Source organism: Coffea eugenioides, unplaced genomic scaffold, assembly GCF_003713205.1.
Source record: "Coffea eugenioides isolate CCC68of unplaced genomic scaffold, Ceug_1.0 ScVebR1_2182;HRSCAF=3170, whole genome shotgun sequence".
Taxonomy (NCBI): Eukaryota; Viridiplantae; Streptophyta; class Magnoliopsida; order Gentianales; family Rubiaceae; genus Coffea; species Coffea eugenioides.
In genome coordinates, this window is record NW_020862647.1 from 7,096 (window position 1) to 20,591 (window position 13,496).

The 13,496-nt window shown below is 37.7% G+C and overlaps 2 protein-coding genes across 2 annotated transcripts; one reads left to right on the forward strand and one right to left on the reverse strand.

The window, feature by feature from the left end:
- Positions 1-1,071: 1,071 nt before the first annotated feature.
- Positions 1,072-4,975, reverse strand: LOC113756339 (protein DETOXIFICATION 54). The gene is made up of 3 exons (XM_027300035.1): positions 4,922-4,975; positions 3,429-4,304; positions 1,072-1,976 (listed from the first exon to the last, which is right to left on the reverse strand). The coding sequence occupies exons 1-3, from the start codon at positions 4,973-4,975 to the stop codon at positions 1,425-1,427; spliced, it is 1,482 nt and encodes a 493-aa protein (XP_027155836.1). The 3' UTR covers positions 1,072-1,424.
- Positions 4,976-10,270: 5,295 nt separating this feature from the next.
- LOC113756341 lies at positions 10,271-13,260 on the forward strand. Its single transcript, XM_027300036.1, has 8 exons — positions 10,271-10,394; positions 11,337-11,419; positions 11,590-11,649; positions 11,831-12,016; positions 12,227-12,286; positions 12,366-12,464; positions 12,554-12,649; positions 12,847-13,260. Exons 1-8 carry the CDS (start codon positions 10,271-10,273, stop codon positions 12,949-12,951), a joined length of 813 nt encoding a protein of 270 aa, XP_027155837.1. The 3' UTR covers positions 12,952-13,260.
- Positions 13,261-13,496: the final 236 nt, after the last annotated feature.

Genomic DNA, 13,496 nt, shown 5'->3' on the forward strand with positions numbered 1-13,496 from the left:
GCAATCATCCCCACCACTAGCGGCCAGTCGCCGGCAACAAGGATGTCATCCACGTTCGAAAAGGGCAGCAACCGCTGTTGTGGCTACTACAGCAGTTAGCGCATCAGTGCAGCCAGGCACAGCCGAAGATGTTGACTGCAAGTTGCTTTTTCACTTTATTTTAAATTTTTCCTCATTTAGACTTCAAGAGTTTCGCAACAAAATGATTCTTCAATGCGTTGGTATTTTTTTCCTTCTTTTGCATGGCAATTAAATATTACGGTTGAGAGATAGAAAGAATTATAAATAAGAGGTTTTGAATTCAAACCTCTCTCTTATACTAAAAAAAAAAAAAAAAAAACATGACAATTTTTTGCTACCTCAAATTTCAAGTATTATATTAACCTGACGTTACCAAAATTTGTTCAAACCATTAGCTCTTAGGGATCACATTTAAAGAGTTGATACGTTTGTTAATAATTATATGCAAATTCGTCTGTACAAGTTCGAAAAACGTCAAATTTGACAAAGACAAACAATTAACTTCTTATCATCAAACATTTTCGTCTCTCCAAAATCCAAATGACGCCAACAGAACACCAATAACCCCATCCACAAATTTCCTTTCCAAAGTCCCCATGTGCAACTAATGCCAAATCATGCACTGTTTTATGTCCACGCCCATCAGCAACAGGCAGTCACACCACTCGGGAATCACTTATCCAAAGCACTGTACAGTTGCCCAGTCCACTCAAAGGTCATTTTCTCAGGTGTTTTTCTTTCCTGCAGGAAGTAGCAACAGAACAAAGCGAATCTATTAAGACAAACTTAGGACATGTAGGAGGAAATGGGGTCACTCCAATTTTAGTTCTCTCTAGTTATGAAAACGATAAAATTTTGATGTAAATTTATACAATTTTAGTGCACGAATGAATATAACTGATTCGGTATAAACTCACGATTACACAAGATATACATTAATTTACACCAAAATTATATCAATTTACATGGTTGGACGGAATTAGACGGAACCTCAACTGGAGGGCCTCGAATTCCCCCAAGAAATGCTAGTGCTAGATATAAGCAGCATAGAAATCAAAAGTAACCAACACATTTTGCACCAAGAAGGATGGGGTCTACCTTATAAAGGCACAGCACTAACACAGACAAAAAGCAAAGAAAATTTGGTTTCTAGCCTTTAAACAATGGAAAATTCGTACGGGCCACCATAACATTCTTCGTCTGCAAGTATAAACAAAGAAGCCCCTTTTACAAAAATCCCATGCCTTTAGATCACAAAACTCAAGAAAGGTGTCATAAACGTTCCTCCCATACAGACAAGTGCAACTGAAACACAAAGGAATTAAAAAAAAAATGGAAAGTACTTTACATTTCCATACCTCTGAAAAATCCTGCAATCATTTTTCTTTTTTTTTTCTTTTTAATTAGGGAACATCTTCTGTGTGTCCATTCTGCTTCATCAAAAGTCCTTTCTCTTCATCATTACCATGCTTCTGTGTCAACTCCAAGCTAGTGAGCTTTTTGGCTTTTAAAGATTCGCTTTCCCAATCTGTACAGACCAGCACTACATACAGAATTGAGATGGCACAGGCAGCTTGAGCAGATAATAGCCCAAACCATAGTCCACTGAAGCCAACATGGAACCAGAAGGCTAAGCCTACAGCTACAGGAGTGCCCACGAAATAGAACGAGCCAAGGTTGATACGAGCACCAACCACTGGCCTCGCTGTACCACGTAGAATACCACAGCCAGTGGTCTGTGGACAATTGCCAAGCTCGCACAACCCGATGATTGGCAAAACTGAGGCAACAAGAGCCTTGAGCATGTCATCTTCTGTAAACAAGCCACCCCACTTATGCCTAAACATCACGGTCCAAATAATGTTGACAAATCCGATAACAAATGCACAGGCTAGCGCAACCATTGCAGCTAGCTTCGCTTTGTACGGTTTCCCCGCCCCGAGCTCATTGCCTACCTGTGTCGGCAACCAGTTTAAATGTAACAACTTCACTAGCATCAATATTGACTATCGATTTCCTCAGTCCTAATCATGCAGTCATAGCCCATATAAATGATCTTTTGTTTTACTTTACAGACAATTAGGTTCTATTACTTTCCATAATCCAGCACAACATGCGTAAAGATGCACAAATGTCACTAATAAATGACTTTTTTGATCTATAATGTCAATCGAAAACTCCAATAAAAGTCCAACTCACTTGGTCATGTAAGTGACTGGCACATGTAACAAATTTGCTAGTTGTTTAGGGATAAAAGGAAAAGGAAGCAATGGACATGCTAATGAGGGAGAGGCAATAGACGACTGAACACTTTTCCATGCTCAATTTGTGTTGCCCTATTTTACATGTATGGGCTTAGTTGAGTAGGCGGCAAGTGGATTTGTGGAAAAGTGATGCAACAAAGTAACAGACCAAAAGCACATGATCCTTGAACAGATACATGCACAAGGCAAATTTTATCTGCTCCAACGGCAAAAAAGGAAGCCATACCAATGCAGTCTATGTCATCGCCAACCAATCATCTAATGAAGCTATTTGAATACACCAAAGCAACATAAAATATCCATTCCAAAGAAAAGGGGTAGCTTTAGAAAAAAATCTTTCCTTACCTTGACATAGAGTTTACTTTGAATTTTAAACTTTCTAGAGATAAAAACTACTTACAAAATCAAGGATGCATAAATATAAATTCCAAGATCAGATTATCTGGTTAATGACTTTGTTCATGGTATTATTCAGTAAAAGGACAAGAAGGACAATGCATGTGAATTAAAATCGTCTAAACTCCTTAATGGGTAGAAATTAATGGTCTCACATGACACATAAGAAATGAAATCATTGCCTTCGAATATGAAATCAAATTACAGTTTTCAAGTTTGTTACTGCCATCCTCAATAGTGCCACCATTATTCTTTCCACATAACAACCAGATTAATCCTAGTCCACAACTAGCTAAATTTGTTTAAGCCTTTAAGGATGTAACTTTCATCAGAAAGTACTAAACAAAGTTAGTCAGTGATCCTTATTGGATCCCAATGACATTCATTAGTCATCAAGACTTCTTCAAATACGAATATTCTACATCACAAACCAATGCAAATATAGACACATTGCAGATTCTATAACACAAATCTTTTAGATATACATAGATAATTTAATTACTCCATATGCTTCAACCGTTACAATTAACATGTATGTATACTCAACTTGTAGACAACTGTTACTTAGACTCGGCTATCGAATCCTGTGACACACGGCTATTCTATCGCAAAGTGAAGAGTCGAACACGAAACAGTAATGCAAAATGAAAAGTGAAAATTCTGAGTAACATAAATATACAACCGTTTTTTCCTGTCTTAAATGTAACTTGTGCGAGTAGAGAAAATTAATGTCATGAAAAAGCTTACCCTGGCAGAGACACAGCCAGACAACGCCATGGGAACAGTGTACATAAGGCTAGTGGTCTGAATAAGTATCCCCGTGGCAGCCACCGCAAGCCTAGGATTGGGCAAGTATCCAGCCAGGACTGTCACAATCTCATACCACCACCACTCCAAGCATATCCCAATGCAACTTGGCACAGCCAACTTCAGCAACGGCCCCACCCCACCACAGATCCCTTCTCCCATCCCAGCCATCCATTTCCACTCCCACCTCCCCCAGACATACACGTACCCCACCAGAAGCACCACCATATGCAGGTTCGTTAGCACCGAAGCCATGGCCACGCCAGGGACCCCCAGCCCCATCACCACCACAAGCACATAGTTTAGTGGCACGTGGAATATCACAGCCACAAAGGTACACCACAGCTGGGGTTTAGTCACCCCCTGTGACCTTAAATAAACCCTCAGGGGCTGTAATAACGTATTGGTCAGTAAGTCTGGGAGTGAATAAAGGCAATAAACCGAGGCCATTCTCGTAATTTCAATGTCTTGACCCAAGAACACCATGATTGACTCCAGATTGACCCATAACAGACTAATTGGAATAATGGCCAAGAAAAGAATGAAGATCATACGCTGGAGAGAGATGGATAGTAAATCCCAGTTTTTGCTACCGTAGGCTTGGCTACAAACCGGCTCCAGCCCCGAAGCCAAGCCTACTAAAACGGAGTAGCCGGTGATGTTCGTGAAGCCGATTGAAAGGGCACCACCGGCTAGCTCTAAGCTGCCAAGCCGCCCCAAAAACAAGACTGACACCACAGCTCTCACGTAGACTAGGCAGTTCATTACTGTTATAGGCAAAGCCATTGACCATAGCTCCTTCATTTCCTCCACAACCTAATATTAATTATTCAATTACCCAAATTTAGCAACAATTTATTAAGTAAATACAGAAATTAACCCATAGATACATGCATTTTCATACATTAAGTACTTAAAAAAAAATTTGGATTATTCCCTATATAAAATTTCCAACTACACTTTCTATTTTCCAGTCATCTTTTTATATCGCACATATCACGTCTCAAAAACAAATTCCAAAATGACAGATTCATTTGAATCACATTTTTTAGAAATTCTTTTATCGCTAAGTCTAATTTGATAAGTTTATTAAAAACGTGTCTAAAAAAGATTCCAAAACTTTTTCTATACAACCTATGAATAATGCTTAACCAAACGCATTATTTTTTTTTGGAAACAAGTGCTTCTAAACAACGCAATCCCAAGCACTTGGGAGCTACCCAAAATTAAACAAATAAAAAATAAAAAAGCTTCCACTACACATGCACTTATTCGAGAATAACTATGACAGTAAGGAAGAATATCAAGGGAGAGGAAAAGATGGCTGACATTTTACTACTAGTAATAGTTTCTTGAACTGTTTTATTCACTCATGGAAAATAAAAAGATACAAAGTTATTGACACTAACAAGTACTCTGAAATGAGACTTTACCTGAAAAGAAGAGGGGATTTTGTGGGAGAAAAATTCCGAGTCCTTCTCAGCCATGGTTCAAGTTTGAGGAAAAATGGTTATTTCAGAACTTTACTTTCACAACATATGGTACTAGAAGTAGTAGTAGCATATCGTGTCTGCAAAATCACAAAGTTAAAAAGGTTAAACAAAATTTCCGAGAAAGAAAAAAGAAGAAGAATTTAAAAACTCAAAACCAACGAAACAAAAATGTTCTCACTTCTGATAAACAGACAACCCAAAAAAAAAAAAGCACGTTTTCATTCTCAAGATTTTTGTTTTGGGAAAAGAAAAACAGTAAGAGGCTTGATTAAGGTGGTGAAAACAGAGCAGTGGGGGCGGGGTAGTAGTAATATTACCAGTAGACCTATGCGTTTGAACTTTGTTACCGGCGGTGATAAAGACGTGGGGGTTTTTATTGAGGGAAGGTGATGAATTCTGTCAATTGGAGTTTTATATGGTAGAGAAAGGACAGAAGCAAAAAAGGAAAGCAGAGGAAGGTATGGAAGAGAAAGCTTTCAAGAGAGGGAAAAATGGACATCGAGAAAGCGACCAAGAGGGAGATGGACAGACGGAGAGAAGAAAGGTGAAAAGAGAAGGGGGACTTGGGAATTGGAGTCTAAAGGATGCTTTGTATGTAGTAGCGGTGAGTGACATTTATTGCTGCTGCTGCTGGCTGATGCTTGCTGCTGCTGCTGTTTGGCAGTTGCAGATCCTATTCACATCGTCCCACGAAAATGACAAAAAAAATAAAAGAAGTAAAGAAAGAAAAAAGTTGGAAGAAAGTCTTGAAAAAGGGCCTTTTGTCAAAATTTTGAGGTATCTAAGAGGACATTTGTGCTTACTCGTTTACAAATGGCACACCTTCGGTGCAGTCTGGTATTTTTTTTCCTTCTTTTTTTCTTCTTTTGATGGAGAAATCCTCTTTTCAACATAAGTAGATAAAGAGCCGAAGAGCTCTGATGACCTGGATGGTTTTCGTCGTCGTCTCACGTGCCAAGCATGTGAGTCACCAGCCTTTTCTTTTCCGCGCGATGCGCCAACGTCTGCATATACTTCCTCTCTAGGGTTTTGGTAAATTTCCTCCGCTGCCGCCGCTTTCTCTCATCTCCCCTTCTCTCCTTCGCCCGACCTTTATCCTCAGAAGCTAAACCCATCCCAACGCCAACAGATTACTTGCCCGGTGCTGCAGTTTCACTACTGCTGGTGGCAACAGTAGTAGTAGTAGGTAGGACCATAGCTGTCACACTCAAATGGACCAAAATGGCACCGTTAATTCCCGTCATCGTCAATTGCTCATGTAGTAGATGTTTTTGGTCTGTCGTCAATTACTAGAGATCGGAGTTTGTCAACGAGTAGTCTGGATTGCTCACGTAGACTATTGATATTGATGGAGCTAGGCCTCTGCTGCCGCTGCGCTTATTGGTGCTGGAGGAGGAAAATGAGAGCTAATTATGTGGTGGTGCCGAGGAGGAGTAGTGGTGGTAGAAGGTAACTCCTTAAATTTGCCTGTTTATTTTCGTTTCTATTTTTTTTTAATTTTTAACCTATATGTCCTCCTTTTTTTTGCCCTCTTCGAGATGATCTGAAAGAAAAGCTTCAACTCCAGATCTTCAAGCTAAAGTAGTAGAGCGAGGTATGCTTGATTTTCTCCACTTTTTTTCCTAATTATTTCATTTCATTGGGATTTTTTTTTCTGATTTTTCCTAAAAAAGAAAGAATACAGAAAATCGTTCTTTTTTCCCTTTTATTTCTTAGGGTATTTTTTCCATTAATTGAACTAGGATCTACTTATTTTTCTAAATTTGTATGGACCATCTAATCATTTTCATTTAGTGCCCTTTATTTATTATTGGTGATTTTTATAAATTGAGTGCTTAACCTTTACTATTGTAGGTTTGACTGTAACAATCCTAATAGCTATATTAGTAGCAGCAGTAATCCCAAAAAGAAAGATGGATTCCTTTAGGTTATGCCACCGTCAAGCAAGAGGTACTTTTTTTCCTTTTTTTTTTTTTCTAGAGCATTGGTTTTATGTGTTCAATTTTTTTTTTTAATGTTCCTTTATGAATTGACATTGTTCTTTTTCTTTTTTCTACCTCTTGGATTCTGAATTTTTCTCATGAGTTTTGAATCAAGGAGCTGGAGTAATTAGGTCCCAATAAAGGCTGGTGAAAGATGTTGTCCAGAGTTTAGTGGATGATGACCTTGTTTCAAAAGACAAGATAGGGACTACTGTGAGTAAACTTGTGAGAACCCAGAAAAAAAAAAAAAAATTTTTTTTATTTATTTATTATTTTATTCCTGTGCACCCGTTTTCTTTTAATTTCTTTATTATATTACTTTTATCAATATTTTATCAGTAAATATAGTTCTTAAATCATTTTTCTAGTATAAGGTAGTTCGTGAGAATTTTGGAACGTCTTTTGGTCGCGGGACCCACTAGTGCATTAAGTGAGAGAAATTTGACCAAGTAGGTTAATTTTTTTGCGTAAAGAAATTTTGTTACTAGGTATTAGGAGATAATTGGAGGTTTTCTAGATGGATTAGCCATGAGGGACAAGAAGATAGCTCTAGCAAAAATAATGCGCCAAGTGTCAAATTGTTGTTGGACTAAACTTGCCTAACTTTGCCTAACTTTCTTTAACTTGAATAAAAGACCAAAAATTGACCAAATCATCTTCATTTCAGCCTTGTCTTGGCCGAACCTCTCTAGCAAGCAAAGGAAAAAAATTCTTCAACCTTCCATCTTCTAATCTTGCTCAAATCTTGAAAACTAGCCGTTTGTTTCTTGAATTAGTCCATAAAAACATCTTGCTAAGGGTCTTTGAAGAACTTGGTGGTGTTGTTTTGGAAGAAAACCTCACAAGCTACAACCTTTCTTGAAGAACTAAGGTATCTTGCTTGGAACTCATCTTTTGTTATAAATTTTGGCCAATTGGTGCCTTATAGTAGCTATTTCCGCGATTTTTCGGACGATTTGGTGGATTGGAGTGAAGTTTCCTAATTTTCTGATTTTTCTGGATTTTTTTCTGGAATTTTCTGTTTTCCTATGATGGATATGATTGAGCTTGAATTGGTGGTTCTAAATGGTATTAAATAGTTCTCTTGTGCGTTAATTGTGGTTAATTGCGGAAAATTTCCGCTTGTGCGGAAAATTTCAGATTTAGGGTTTCAAATTGGGGGTTTTCTATTGTTGATTGTTGAACTTCTAATTGGCTATAATTGAAGGGTATTATGACCCTAATGACGCATATGGAATGGCTTATATATTGTTTGGGTGCTTGTGGTTGTGTTGGATGGCTTTTATTGGTTGTCTTGTAGGTTGGAAAAGCTGAAATTTTAGGGGAAATGCTGTCCAAGTGTCTAGGGTATTGGATTCTTATGTGTTGGGTTGAGATTTGATAGAAGTGAATAATCTTAGGGTTTATTTCTACTTTTAACCCTACATGTTATGTATTTTTCATTTCCAAGCTATATTTGGGTCTTGCCTTAATAGTTCCTAGAAAAAGGTATTCGACTTGTGTTTGCGTTTTCATTGTACTTTCTTGATTGTTATAGGGCGTGCCGGTGATCCGAGGCTCACGTCGGGCGAAAACTTGTGAAATTTCTTTGTTGAACTTGGTGAGTGTACTACTCACATGTTTGTTATTCCGTGGCTTTCTTGTACTTGAATTCTGTGGTTTGGACTAGTTGTGATGATTGTTTGAGCTAGGTGAGGCGAGGGTGTACTTTACCACTCTCGTACTCTCTAGCCTCCTTGACTGGTTATTATACTAAGCTTACTTGACTGTTTATGATATTACTTGAATATTATTGACTATACTGGATTTGGTATCGCTTGGATACCAACTTTACTGTTCACTCTGAGCTCTACCTCATTGGAAGTCAATGGACTCGAGCCAGTAAGGACTTGGTCGGGGACATTTGACAAGCCATGGGGACTGTATTTGGGAATCTTTGGGTATGAGACCCTTGATTCCGGTATACTCGAGTAATACCAATTCTGTACTGTTTGGTGTTCGGGCCCGGTAAGGGGAAAGTGAGGTGGATGGATAATTGGAGTAAAGAGGAGTCTACGGTCATGATTACCTGGTATACATTGACGGAGAGTCAATGAGATGAGATCAAGCATGGCAAAAGAGGAAAAGGGCTCTTGAGAGCCATCCGTATCCTTTTATTCCCTACACTTGGGTGTTGTTGATTTTACTTACTTGACGTGCGTATTTGGACTGAATATTCTTGTGTTTATGTGATCCTGGTATATTTTGGTGATGGTACCTCATTGGGCGAAAGCTCACTCCGTGAATTTTGTTTTCCTTACAGGGATTTACCTTTTGGACTTTTGAGTTTGAAGATGAGTTGAGTAGAGCTAGTTGAGAGATTTTGTATAGCTCCTCAATAGTTGGCAACTTGATTGTACTTGGATTTACATGTTTCCTTTTGGCTTGTAATCATACAAATGTGGTTGGTAACAGTGTGTGGGTATTCATGTTCCATGTATTCTACTTGGCTTGTATATATATTCCTTTCCGGGATTGTAAGCAGTTATTTGCATTTGATTGGGTGCTGGCTGATTGTGACGTGGCAGTCACTATTCACTTTACGTTTTAACTTTTGTTTTCCGTTTCTTGATTGATGGTTGGGTTAAGCGCGTTAGTAGTTTCCCGAACGACTTGAATTAATGTTTTACCGTTTTAGTAGTCCTGGCGAGAGCTGGGCAGGCAGTCCGCTAACCCCTTTGGTACGCCTTAGGGGAAGGTGGGGCTGTCACAAAACTTGCCCGTATGGAGTTAGAAACATAATTCATAGTTGACATTCTGTAGCTGAACATTACACAGAGGATATCTTTGTATGTTATTATTTTTTTACTGACATATAAGCACACGAGGATATCATGTTTACTAAGATGCTGATTCAATATTGCTATCATCAGTAAACAATTCAACTGTGTTCGTGCTACTGTATGGCCAAATACTTTTATTTATATTCAAAAAAGAAAAAAGAAACATATGTTGTGCAAGTATGTCAAAAGTATGGAAAACACATTAATGAATTAAAAGGTGATGTCTTCAGTTAAAGACAAAAGTGTATGGACAAGTTACACCTTCAATTGTTTGCAATTACCTATTCTTTTGCAGTCCATTCTTTTGAGTTTTTTTACTGTTATCTCATTGATTTGTATTCCTTTTAAGTATATCCTATTCTTTGACATATCATTGGATGTTTTTTCACTAATTCAAGCATCAACACTTTTTCTGAAATGATATGTCAAAAATTTTGTAACATTTAATTTACAGGTATGGAGTGTTTTGGTTTCTGTAAGATATCATGTTGCGTTGCTTAGACGGTGTGAAGCATTTACTTTCTGCTGTTGTCAATTGCTGTGATTCTGAAATTTATAAGCAACCCCGAGGATTAGAAAATCCTGAAGCTCTTGCAAGGGAGACTGTCTGTATGTCACTCAAGACTGATTTCTAGCATTGTACTAAGAGCCTATGTTATGTCACTTGCATTTCTTTTTTCATACTGAAGGAAACGAAACTGTTACTTAGATCACGTAGCCTTATTTTCATTGAATGGCACGTGCTTCATCAACATAATTGTTGCGCAAATTGAGAAATTAATTTTACTTAGTTGAACTTCTGGCATCTGACTGGACTGAAATTTCTACTGCTGATTGGCCAGGGGTGATTTAAATTAACAAAGACTGCAGTATTTGCTCTATGCTATTCTTTTCACAGTGCATTTAAGCTCTGAGTTAAAGCTGCATGAGGCAAAAATAAGTTACCAGTGTCCATATAAATTCTCAAAGACCGAAGGAGTTTCTCTAGCACTTGGTGACTCCTCCTTCCATGTCAATATCAGGTGCCATGTCTTAACTTGATGCAAGCTCAGGCCACAGATTGAACCATGGCTTCTTTTGGAGAATTGGTGTCATATCTAAGGAAAGGCAAAGGTATACAAGAAAGTAGTGGCGTAGAAGATATTAATCATGAAGAGACCACACTTATTTGAAGCACATGTAGATGATTTAAATAGTCTTGAAGATAGTAGACATGATCATCTAGCTGGTTCTTACTTCGCATATCTCCTATGTGATAAATGGTCTAACAAAGATGTTGAGGTTTGCAGACCTTACAAGTGTTTTTTGAAAATGTGGTGCATTTTCTTAGTAGTAGATTGCCTAAAATGGGGCCATCTGGAGAGTTTGTCTTCTTTGTACCGTGCTCAGCTCATTTTCCTTGACTAAATGGAATTTCTAATATTCAGAGCTTACTTCATTTTCGTGCTGATAAGAATTTTTTTTATATCAGTTGTCTACCAGTTGTTCTGATTTGGAAATTTTGCTGTTATTTTTTTTTCTTTTCCCCCTTTTTGGAAAATCTAGCTGCAGTCAGTGTCAGTGAGATAGAGGCACTGTATGAATTATTTAAGAAGATCAGCAGTGCTGTGATTGATGATAGGCTTATCAACAAGGTAATAGATTTCACTGTAAGTGGTACAAGTGCTATTCAAACATAGCCATACTGTCAATGCACTGACTTGTACTTTTTCTGTCTCAGTTACATCCCTCATGTTTTTGTTTTTCTATATTTTGTAGTTGATTTATGTTTTTTCCTTAATTATGCTAATTAATTGCTTTGCAGGAAGAGTTTCAACTTGCACTATTTAAGACAAATAAAAAGGAGAGCTTGTTTGCTGATCGGGTACTTTCTGCAAATGTTGAACAATAGAATTGATATGTTTGATTCATGTCTGTCTCCATTAGGAGTATGTAGCTTTTCTGAGCTGTTTTCCGACGCCCCCTGTTCTCTTTGTGCGGAAAGTATTCAAACTTAGTCACCTTTCCTTTTGATAATCGATGACAAAATCATTAAAAATTCCCAGGTATTTGACTTGTTTGACACAAAGCATAATGGGATATTAGATTTTGAGGAGTTTGCACGCTCTCTTTCAGTCTTTCACCCAAATGCTTCGATTGATGATAAGATTGAATGTAACCATCTTTCTTATTTCTTCTTTACGCCGTTGTTTCATGCATATACTCCCTGGTATATCAATATATCTCTTTCAGTTCAGTAAAAGATTCTTATTTTTCTATTCTGTGCTCCTTTTCATTTTATTTACCTATTAGTTGACATTTAATTATTGTGGCCTGTGGTCGAACTTGCCTTAATTTGAATGCGGATTTTGTTGTTCATACCTTCTCCTCCTTTTCTTTTCACCAAGTCTTCTGAATCTCTTTAGTTGCTCTTTATTGTTTCAGGTTTTGCTTTGCGGTAGAAAACAGTTGATTCTACAACAGATGAAGAGCAAAATAAAGGCTTTTTTAGAGCTGCATATGTAACTTCTTCCTGTATCTATATTTCAACAAGTTATAATTTTGCATATCCTTGCATTCAACTTGAACAGTAGCCTTCAGGTCATTTCAGGGATCCTGCTGGTGCCATTGACTCTCGCGCTGACCATCTTTATGTTTTGGCATGTTTATCTTATTCTGCAAAACAAGACCACAATAGAGGTTTGCATTGGTGGTGATAGTATTTTTTTTTCATCTATCTGGCATCTGATCAAGTCTGATGACCACTTCCTACCTTTTTTATCGTACAGTACCATGAAGGTGTGAGAGTTATGTGGCTTGCTGAAAAAGGAGATTATCTGTATTCACATCCATATGATCTTGGTACTTATGAGAATATGATATCAGTAAGTCGTTTCTCTCTTCTCTTGTTCTTAGTAGCAAATAAGAGAGCCTAGAGTAGGCACTTCATTTGGCTGATCAAATTAGGCTTCTTGTGCATAGAAGTTTACTAACTAATACTGTAGATATCATGGTACAACATGCTCTCCGAGATATGGTCTTAGCTTTCTAGGCATTTATACGTGATTTACTTGACTTGCAGGTTTTAGGTCCAAATATCTTTTGCTGGGTATGTCCCACCTCAGAGCAGATTGGTTCTGGCCTTCGTTTCCGCACCAACAATCTGATGGTCCTATATCATTATTGATGATAATCAAATTATGGTGTCCGCATGCTTTCTTTTTGGAAATACAGCCATTAAAAAAGTGTCTTGTGTAGCTCCTCCTTACATCCACGTTGTTGCAGAAGTAGTCAAAGTTGACTGGACTTCTGAAGCAGTCAGATGTAAAATAGGACCCTCCTCATGACTTTTTTTTTTCTTTCAAAAGTACCATCCTCATACAATCATGTACAAATGACAGAGTTCCAGGCTAACTCACAGCAACTTCAAGTAGAAGAGATAGGCCAAAAATTGTAACTTAAAGATGTTGTAATGTTGTGACTCTCAGGAAGTGTATGAACCATAATTCATTTAGTTGATGTTTTGATTGAATTTGTTGCAAAATTTAGGTCCCGACTCTGAAATTGGAGAGTTTTATATGGGGCTTCTATTTTCCTTTGTTTGATGAGTATTTGAAATGTGATTGATGAAAGCATTATTACTAGGAGGCATAAACCGCGTGATGTGCATTGGAATGAATAAAAAACATGCCTAATTTAACATAGATTCATGAAATAAGAATGTTTGGTGGA

Bases quoted from the DNA above. Each gene is read 5' to 3' on its own strand.
- LOC113756339 (XM_027300035.1), bottom strand. From the start codon at position 4,975: ATGGCTGAGAAGGACTCGGAATTTTTCTCCCACAAAATCCCCTCTTCT. The intron at 4,305-4,921 runs GTAAAGTCTCAT...AATTAATATTAG, and splicing joins AAATCCCCTCTTCTTTTCAG to GTTGTGGAGGAAATGAAGGA. The intron at 1,977-3,428 runs GTAAGCTTTTTC...TTGCCGACACAG, and splicing joins CTGGCTGTGTCTCTGCCAGG to GTAGGCAATGAGCTCGGGGC.
- LOC113756341 (XM_027300036.1), top strand. From the start codon at position 10,271: ATGTTGCGTTGCTTAGACGGTGTGAAGCATTTACTTTCTGCTGTTGTC. The intron at 10,395-11,336 runs GTATGTCACTCA...ATCTAGCTGCAG, and splicing joins TCTTGCAAGGGAGACTGTCT to TCAGTGTCAGTGAGATAGAG. The intron at 11,420-11,589 runs GTAATAGATTTC...ATTGCTTTGCAG, and splicing joins ATGATAGGCTTATCAACAAG to GAAGAGTTTCAACTTGCACT.